The sequence below is a fragment of the Capsicum annuum genome, chromosome 6 (genome assembly GCF_002878395.1).
Source record: "Capsicum annuum cultivar UCD-10X-F1 chromosome 6, UCD10Xv1.1, whole genome shotgun sequence".
NCBI lineage: Eukaryota > Viridiplantae > Streptophyta > Magnoliopsida > Solanales > Solanaceae > Capsicum > Capsicum annuum.
In genome coordinates this window covers 80,366,064-80,376,708 of record NC_061116.1, presented here as the reverse complement: position 1 = coordinate 80,376,708, position 10,645 = coordinate 80,366,064, and the positions used below count along the sequence as shown (strand labels likewise).

Here is a 10,645-nt window from a genome sequence, read left to right as displayed (position 1 = left end):
CTGATAGAGTTAGACATGTTAGACTTTGATGTGATATTGGGGATGGATTGGTTGCATTCGTGTTATGCATCTAGTGATTGTCAGACCCGAAGGTTCAGTTTCCACTAACCTAAGGAGCCGGTGATTGAATGGGAAGGTAGTTCCCTAGTGCCTAAGGGAACATTCATTTCGTATCTTAGAGCCTGGAAGTTGATTTCTAACGATGTCTATATCATTTAGTGCATAACAGATCTAGATTCAAAGGTCCTACTTTACATTTTGTCGCTGTGGTCTGTGAGTTTCCCGAGGTGTTCCCTGATGATCTTCCTAGTATTCCTCCCGATAAGGAAATTGATTTTGGGATTGATCTTCTTCCTGACACTCGTCCTATTTTTATCTCTCCCAATAGAATGGCTCTGGTTGAGTTGAAAGATTGAAGGAGCAGTTGAAAGATCTTTTAGATAAGGGTTTTATTCGCCTTAGTGTTTTTCCTTGGGGTGCTTCGATTCTCTTTGTGCATAAGATGGATGTGTATAGATTACCACCAGTTGAATAAGGTAACGGTGAAGAATAAGTATTCGCTTCCTAGGATCGATGCTCTCTTTGATCATCTTCAGGGTGCTAAGTGTTTCTCCAAGATTGATCTTCGACCGGGTTACCATCAGTTGAAGATTAGGGAAGTGAATATCCCTAAGACTGTCTTTCGAACCCGGTGCAGTTATTTTAAGTATTTGGTGATGTCCTTTGGTTTGACTAATGCCCCAACAACATTTATGGACCTCATGAGTCGAGTATTCTGTCAGTTCTTGGATTTGTTCGTAATTGTATTTATAGTGATATCTTGATGTATTCCAAGAGTGAGGCAAATCATGCCGATCACCTCCGCCTTATGTTGCAAACCTTAAAAGATCAACGGTTGTATGCGAAATTCACAAAGTGTGAGCTCTGGTTGAATGTTGTGACCTCTCTAGGTCATGTTGTTTCTAGTGAAGGGATCATGGTGGATCCACAGAAAGTTGCAGTGGTGAAGAAGTGGCCTAAACCTACAACTACAACCGACATTTGAAGCTTCTTGGGTTTAGCCGATTATTATAGAAGGTTTATGGAAAGTTTCTATTCTATTATTACCTCATTGACTAAGTTGACTCAGAAGAAGGTGAAGTTTTTATGGTCTGATGTTTGTGAGGATAGTTTTGAGAAGTTGAAGAATAAATTGACTTCGGCTCCTATCTTGACTTTACTTAAAGATACTAATGGTTTTGTTGTTTATTGTGATGTGTCTCAGGTGGGATTGAATTACGTGTTCATGCACCATAACAAAGTGGTTGTATATGATTATGAGGATGATAAAAGGGTGATTCAAATTCAGTTTGGAGGTGGGGGGGGGGGGGGGGGGGGGATGACATGCTAGCACTGATCAAGAAAGGTGTATGCTTGATTGTCTAATCATATGCTTGTGAGACAAGACATGAGTGAAACAAAGTCAAATAACCTAGCTCGTAGAACTCGAACTAAAATTAGACAGATGAGGGGTCGTGGATGGCTAAAGGTTAGAAAATCTCATAAAAGAACTTAACAAGTGAATGACGAAAGTTGTGCGTTAAATTTGTTTGGCAAGAAAGAAACTAGAGATTAAGAGAAACAAGGAAAACAAATGAAGGTGAATAAGGTGGAAATGTTGAAAGACTTGGGAATGTAAGTGATTACGTCTAGGGAGGTTTTATAGTCACTTGATCCATACATTACTTCCCGCACCTTAACCTTCATCTGCACCTCAAACTTGGTAAGTCTACATTAGTGACGAACAACATAAACGGCATGTCTATGATTCTAGCTGTTGTACTTGAATTTCTTTGTGAGAGTGAGCGAAAATTCTTTCAATATTTGTGCTCCTTTGAAATTAAAATGTCTTGTATGAGTGGAGTTAACTTTTGCATGTGAATGTCATCAATGCCTTGGAGTGAATGGTGATGTCTCTCTCCCAACTAGGATAAACAAGCAGAGATAAGTTGCACAGTGAAATTGAGAGAAACTTTGAGGATTTTGCGTCACAACTTGAGAAGCAACTTTTATGCAAAATTTTTATTTAGATACTATCTTCATCCTTGCGTCGTTGAAATGCTCATCCTGAAAAAACTTTGATTTACTTGTTGTCATTTCAGTAGAAATGGATAAGATATATTTAAAAAAAAAAAAAAAAAAAAATTAAAAACAAACAAACAGTGAGGAGGGGCTGTATATCCTACCAAAAATACCTCAATTACCGTCCCCCAACTCAATACTATCATTACAAATTAATAATTAAGAATATATACTTACAACAACAAAATTTAGAGAGGATATTCCAATATCATCCCCGGGAGCAAAATGCTACTCTGTTGATCTCACAGAGGGCAGTAACATCAGTCCTAGGGAACACCAAATGTAAAAGAGGGACTGAAGAGGGTGTGATAACTGCGTTGATTTTGTCGAAAGCTCTTTTAACTTCGAATGGTGATGGCACATTATACCATTGTACATACCAAGAAAGAAGAGTAGAGGCTCTTCTCCCACAATCTTCAGTTGGCCATCTTCCAGACTTGATGTACGTAGAAAAGTCCTGAAATTCCAGAGATGAACTAAGGATCTTCTCCACCCACTTCTTTACTGAACCAAGAAAAGTTGATTGCACGATTCCCTCCTTTGAACTTGTAGATCTTTTACTAAGCAAACCATTATTGTAGGCCAGTGCTATCTGTACAGGCACAATGGAATACAATAATCCATTAAAGATGGATATCAAGGATATTAATAAAAAAGGTAATATGCAGCTTAGAAGGAAAGTCCTCAGCATCAGTAAAGCATAAGTGCAATCAGGAGACCAGATCAAGAAGCATTCACTTTTAACGGTACAATTGTTAAAATTGGTGTTGGGCCTAACTCACACCCCAAAAGCTAGCTCATGAGGAGGATGATTGCCCAAGTCTTATAAAGAGACCACCCATCTTATTAACAACAAATGTGGGACTTTCTTTTCAATCTTTTAACACCCCACCTCACGGCCCAGACCTCAACTGGGATATCAATTCGGGGGTCCAACATTGGGTGAGAATGGGCCTTGCTCTGATACCATGTTAAAATAGGTCTTGGGCCTAACTCACACCTCAAAAGTTAGCTCATGAGGAGGAGGATTGTCCAAACCTATAAAGAGACCACCCATCTCATTAACCACCAATGTGGGCTTTTCAATCTTTTAACAACAATCTAATTGCCACAATAAAATCTTCTCTGAGTGACTTGTGTTGGATAAGTTTTACAGTACTTCACAGGGATGAACTGATAAACTTGAAGAACATATGAGGTCTTTACAGTGTTGGAAATGCTAATGGTCATTGACCAATGGTACGATATAAACTTGCCAAAATAGGCTCACCTGTCTTTTTAGGAAAGAAGAACATAATCATCCGTCTTTTTGACTTTTCATAAAGAGGAAATAATGAAGTTAAAGATGGTATTAGGGCTTTATGGTTAGAAATATTTATTATTCATTAATGGTTATCATGTTTTGGTACCAAATCTAAGCCCACATACTCTGCAACTCGCAAATAAATGACTTCACGCATGTAACCAAACAATTTGTCTTCTGAATCTTATTCAGAGTGTACAGAAATCTCAAAGATCTGCCATTATTATACTTTCATCTGCTTAGCAAATGGAAAAAGAATTGGCCCATACAAAAAGTTGAACGTACATAAAGAAATCCTTCTGATAGTGATCATATTAACTTTAAAAATTTACGAAGATAGCAAGCCCACACACTAAGCAGGTAGTTAAAAGAGAATTTTGAATCTGAAACAAGATCACTTTTAAAAAAATCCATAGATTCGGCCAGCTAATCAAGTACAAAACAAACAGATACCTTCAGACTTGAGATGAAGAGTGTGTCCTGTAAATTGCTGGAACTACTAGTAACCCGATCAACCATGGAACCAATAGTTGTATATAGCGACAGATAAACCTGCAGATTTTCCAAATGTTAAATGACTGCCTCCAAATACTAATATTAGCTTCTGAACAAGGAGAACAAGTAACACAATCTTCATAAGAAACAACTAAAGACCCTAAGTTTTAAACGTCAATTACGACTAATCACGACCCTAGCAGATTGATTAAGGTATCCCCAAGGTGTAAACAGAATCACATGAAGGTGGTGAATTACTGGCGACATGATAATATACCAGTGTTATGATTTGGAAGTGGTTTAGGCTGATAAAAGAGCAAGGAACGAGATGTGAAGTTAAAAAGAAGAACATGATATAGGGCCTCCATAAATGTGGTGCTCCTTCCGTTTCAATTCATGTGAACCTATTTGAGTCGGCACAAAATATAAGGGAAAAAAGCCAAGACTTTTGGAGCTTCTGGTCTTAAACACGCCAAAACATGTGTGGCTATATGACTTTTGAAAGTGTGGTCCTAAACATGCCATAGCTTTTGTGTGGCTATAAAAGTTTCTCATTTAGGAAAAAATGAAAAGTTTCAATTAAATTGTTTCCAAATTTAGAAAAGGACCATGTTTTTTTAGGCACACTAAAAGGGAAATAGGTTACTGAACTGAAACAGAAGTAGTGAGAGGGACAAATTCCATAAGGTGAAATGGTAAAAAGCCTTACTTCCAAAACACTAAGGAGGTCTAGGAATCAAGGAAATGGTTCTGCACATCAAATGCCTACTCATGAGATGGTTATGGAGATATACACAGGAGGAGCAGGTTTAATACAGTCATTGGTGCATCATACTTTCAAGAGCACCTCATGGGTTGGAGTCAGTGTTACAAAAGCAAATATCTCAAAAAAAAATTCTAGGGTCCTTCAGGGTTTTAAGTGCAAAAGGGCACAAAGTATAGTGTAGTTCAAGATTAATAATCATAAGCATGAATAACAAATATATGGACACAAAAATTGAAAACAATTTATGATAAAGTGAACATCAATTGTTTAGTCTTGCATCTTCAGAATTGCACTCATTAGCAAGGAGAAGTATGCCCAGGAGTGGGTATTAATGAACATTGGTTGGTTTGTTGGAAAATTGATAAATAGTTGAGGGTACTAATTGAGTATTTTAATGATCGAAATAGCATAAATAGTCCAGTTAATATAAAGGATTGTATTGACGAACCTAGATTAAATCTAAGGTAAGTTGAGATCTACCTTGCTTAAAGGTGGTTCCCATGTCTAAAATGTTTATGGAACTGTTTCGCAAGAGAATGCAGGTTCGGGGAGCCAATATGCATGATCAATGTTTATGAAAAAGTAATCTTTTAAGGTGCTATATGGTGTTATGATGAAATTTTTACTAGAAAGAACCATGTTTTCTATGATAATGATACTATATGTCAATGTTTCATAAAGTAATTCTGCTTATGCTTTCAACTATGATTGCAATGATATTGTGCTATGAATATGATGAAACTTATGGTTTCACCTATGAATATGATCATGTATACAAACTTATGCCATATTTTAACTCTTGAAATGATTCAACGAGGGCATAAGAGGCAGACATAATTGAAGAGTATTAAGAAAGGGTCACAAAGCCAAAACATTAAACATTGATTACATAGACCATGATTGTGAAATACTTAGACACACAAAAAAGGGTAAAAGGAGCTATATTTTATAAAGAAATATTTTAGTATTCTTAAATAAGAGGATATTTGATTTCCAAAAAGGTGGTGATGCTTATCAAAATCACACGTTGGGATAATAATTTTGACCATTTCTAAATGGCAACTATGTTCTATTACCAAGAAATAGTGAGATTACATAATTTTTGAAGTATGGTATTAAAGCAAGACCATCCAACTGATGTATACATGATCCACTCTTCTAATTTCTATGTAAGTGTCTACACGAACTCCAAAAAATTGTAAGGTTATGTTTTGATAAAGTAAGAATAGTGTTAGAACAGTATTATGTATTACATCCGAAAGAATTTCAATATATTGTCTATACATAGGGATCAGTGTAATAACTAGTTTACGAAACTTAATAATATTTTCCAAGTCATTATTTCTCACATGGTATCAGAGCACTGGTGAGAAACATCCGGAAAAGAAAATACAGTCACTATGACATTTGCAGCAACTATACCACTTATTCGCGTCATCGTTTTTCCTTTGGTGTAGTGTAATAACCAACACTACCACACAATCTGTCGGTCGACACAACTGTCATCGCCCGAAGATTAAACCCTAGTTAGATTTTCTAGCAAGCGGCCCTGCACGTATTGCCAAAGGCTAGGATTTCGACAAGCAAGTAAAGTCACGGGCCATGCAAGAGATGATTATTCAGCCCTTTTCAAGTCAGTTCTTTTTATGTCGAGGTTGCTTATTGATTCTGACCATGACCCACAATTTTTTCTAGAAAATAGTCGCCAGGAAATTGTTTTCTGGCAATACAACATTGTTTTGATTTTCGATTTTGTTCCTCTTCAGTTGAGGTCGTGTGGACCTTTCAAGCACTTCGTACCAGTTTGCAGCAGATTTCGATAGCCAAATTTGGGTTTTAGTGCAATCAGATCTATTTTACCGAAAATGTGTTTTTTGACAGTGTTTCAGATCTTTCTTTCCATTATTTGTCAATAACTCTCTCCAATCCAACCATGTTGATGCTTTTATTCCCAAAAATATGGGAGTTGGAAATTCAAGTCTTATGATTACTTCATAACCCTTAATGAGGTTACTAGAAAATCAAACATCACAGTCTATGAAGAATTGACAAGGAGGAGGTTATTTTGGAGGATCTCAACCCAAGGATAGTTATTGTAGTAGGCATGGACACCTGGACATACATGTGTGGTATGTTGTTCTCTACATAGTCGACTACCCAAGAATGCATGTTTCTCAGTGACAGGTTTACTTATCCGAAGAGGAACATACTGAGTTTCTTAAGTATCATTCAAGTAAGTAGGCATCACGTAGCCTCAGCTGCACATCAGACATCTTATCAGTTGTTTCTCATGTTTTAAGATACTTCAGCTTTCAATTTATTTCAGTCTTTTGGTGAGTCTACTTGCACTTAGCATGCATGTTTTAAGATTATGTATGAAATCAGTTTTACTTATTGCATTCATCCCCACTTGCTCAGTACATTCCAAAGTACTGACATATATGTCTATGTGCTACATTGTCTCATAATATAAGTACCAGTTGTAGCACACACATCATAATCAGACAGTTTGCCAGCAGGTGATGAGTTCTCCTAGTTTGAGAATCTCCAGTTAGATGTCGTTCATGTACTCAATTTTAATTATTCATATGTATTGATTAGTGGTAGTTGGAGGCATGTCCCAACTATTTATAGTTAGTATAGTAGAGGCTTCATAGACAGTTAGTCAAAGTCACTCATATAATTTAAGTTCCTCTTTCAGATTTATTGTGTTGTAAACCTTTTTAGTATCACATGTATTCCAGTTTTCTTACGACAACAAATTTAGTTCATATAATTAATTTAATTCAAATGCTCAAGTATCATGCCAGTTCATGGGGTAGCTTGGGATTACTCATGGTTTTAAGCACCGTGTTACAAATAGGGGGCAGTCTCGGGTCGTGACAGCTTCCATCCATAAGTCTACAAGTGAAGCACTCTCTCATCGAGAATGGCGATAGACTACGATCGACGAGATGTCTGATTTAAAAACTAGTGGTTCTTAGGAGTTTGCTTCTCTTCCCTTAGGTAAATGTATTGCTGGTTATTGTTGGGTTTATGCAATCAAAGTTGGTTCGGAAGGCTAGCTTTTAGCCAAAGGAATACTTAGATATTGAGCTTAATTACAGCGATACTTTTTTTATGTGCGTGGCTAAAGTGGCATTTTCCTGTCTTTCCTATCTATAGCTATGATCGTCGTTTTCCATTGGCCTCTTCGTTAGTTAGACATTAAGATTGTTTTTCTCCACGATGACCATAACGAAGAAGTCTACATGAAGCAACCACTTAGTTTTGTTTCGGAGGGGAGTCCAGTAGCCTTGTATGTAGATACTGCAAGTCACTCTATGGCCTAAAACTTCTCCTCGAGCCTAGTCTGGAAGTTCAGCACAATAATTTAGGACCTTAGCATAACTTGTATTGAAGGTGATCACTCTTTACTTTAACGGCATTTTGCTCTAAATTTATTTATTTATTTGGTGGTTTATGTTGACGATATCGTTATCATCCGTAATGATCAAGATGGTAAGACAATATCACTTATTTAAAGGAACATCTTAGGACTAAAGACTTCGACAGATCGAAGTATTTTTTCGTTATCAAGGTTGATCAGTCCAGATCAGGTAAACGAAAGTATGCCTTAAATATTCTTGAAGAGACAAGAATGATAGTATGTATACTCATTGACACGTATTGATCCGAATAAACTCCTACCAAATTAGGGGGATCCACTCAATGATCGTGGAAGATAAAAGTGGTTGGTTGGTATGTTGAATTATCTCACATTAACTAGACCAAATATTTCTATTCCAGTGAATGTTGCAAGTTAGGCTATGGATTCTCCATACGATAGTTATTGGGATGTAGTTGCCTGCATCTGTGACATATAAAGTCATCTCCATGCAAAGGACTACAATTCCAGGATTGAGGATCGAAGAAATGAGCAGATAGTTCGATATGCAAACTTTGATTGAACAGGCTTACCTTCTAATAGATATTCTATATTCTAATTTTGAGTATTTTTAGATGTTTGAACCTTATGGCCAGTTTCCACATTTATTATCTATATTACACAGTGTCCAAGTACAGATATCAGTAGAGGGTTAGCTTGTGGTCCTTCGGGATCATGAGCACCATGTGACGTCCCAGTTCCAAATCAGGTCGCTACAAAAATACTCCAGGAAATATAGTTATAAAATTTGTGAAATCGAGTGATCGCCTTGCAAATACTTCACCAAATCCTTCACATGCACTTGTATAAGTTACACAAGATATCAATGGCCCAATATATGTTGTTTCTAATTATTGTAATTTATAATACTTTTTCTCCTATTCCAACTTAAGTGACACTGATATAATTTCTAGAGTCGGCCAAATATTTTATATCTTTTAAATTTTTAAGTTGTTAATTATTTGATTTATAATGTTTTTTATAAAAATTTGCAATAAAACTTTCTCCATCCTAGTGTATGTATCACACATAAAATTTCGATAATCAATCAAATTTTTCTATATTAAGTTTTAATATTGTTATTTACAATACATTTTATCTCATTTTCAAATAACATTTGTTACTTTATGTCTTCCTCTGTCTCATCCCAATTTATGTGGCACTAATATAATTTCGATAATCAATTAAATTTTTTATGTTGACATATCATTTTGTGTTTATTTTACTTTTTCGAAGAAATATTATTAATTGTCAATGCTTAGGTGACCAAAAACAACATCATACCCAGTGTATTCCCCAATAATTAATTAGGAGTAATATAGGTAAATCACGATTGAAGCAGTAAAGCGGACATGTCTTAAATAACTCATAATAACTTATTAGAAGTGATATAGCAAAACCACTATAAATTAAAAATAGGTATGAAAAAAATTTAAGCGAATCTCACATAAGACGTCACGTTAATTTAAAATATCAATAGTTAATTTATCATTATTTTTATTTATTTAACCTTTTTATTAAATATTATTAATTTTTTTAATATACAAATAACTTATAATAATTAATTAGGGATGAAATAGTAAAATTATGATTGAGGCAGCTGAAGCAGACATATCATAAATATCTATTTTAATTTTTATTAAATATTATTAATTTTTCAATACGTAAATGACATAATAATTAATTAGGCATGAGATGGTAAAATCACGGAGGAAACCATCTCCTGCTTCCCTTCACTCTTCTATATATAGAATGTGTAATAAGACCGCAACATATGACTTACATACATAAGCTTGAGGGGAATGTTATAGTATCCTAATGCAAAAAGATTTGTAATGAATTGTCTATAAATAGGCTCAGTTTAATAATTAGTTTATGCATCTTAGTAATATTTTTCGAGTCTTTATTTCTCACAAGTATGAAAGATATGAAGGATATGATATGTTACACAATATGCTGGAATCTCATAAACGTGATAACATATTATTAGATAATTTTAGGACATGTTTTATGTTGATTATACAATCACTTAAGCATGATTTTTCTCAACTCTCATCCGACCTTTTGATCCGAGTCAATGACACTAAGTATGATTATATTCACACCCGAGGGCGATGTCATTGTTTTTCTACTACATATAGTTGCGCCCAAAGTTGGTGACACAAGCTCTAAATTTTTCAGGTACTGGTGTGGATCTAGAGGTCGCGTCGTTCTTTAAATTTTAAGATTCGGAAGTACAAATACAGGTACAGATACAGGTGTTAGGATTCAGCTAAAAATAGAGTTACTTTTCTAATTATGAGACAATGTGTAGAAAATTTATAAGGTCCTTCAAGGAAAAAATATATTGATCAAAAGGAAAATCCAAAAAGGGCATAGGAATTACTGTATACAAGTTATTCTATTTTCATCAATTTCCCCTTACTTAAGTTTTGATTACAGAAGTCGTAGGTACTTGTCCCGAATTTCTCCGTTGGTTTTGGTGATAATACCCAATATCGATTGACCAAATCCGGTACGTGTCCACACATCC

General features: G+C 35.4%; 1 protein-coding gene across 3 annotated transcripts in view; it reads right to left on the bottom strand.

Annotated features, from left to right (window-relative positions):
* Window positions 1-2,217: 2,217 nt before the first annotated feature.
* Window positions 2,218-10,645, bottom strand: part of LOC107873278 (anaphase-promoting complex subunit 1) — a 123,931-nt gene continuing 115,503 nt past the window's right edge. For all 3 annotated transcript variants that reach the window (XM_016720054.2, XM_047414778.1, XM_016720057.2), the window contains 2 exons: window positions 3,878-3,976; window positions 2,218-2,713 (listed from right to left, as the gene is read on the bottom strand). In XM_016720054.2, the coding sequence (XP_016575540.1) occupies window positions 2,330-2,713; window positions 3,878-3,976 (483 nt within the window). In that variant the 3' untranslated portion in view covers window positions 2,218-2,329. The remainder of the gene's footprint in view (window positions 2,714-3,877; window positions 3,977-10,645) is intronic.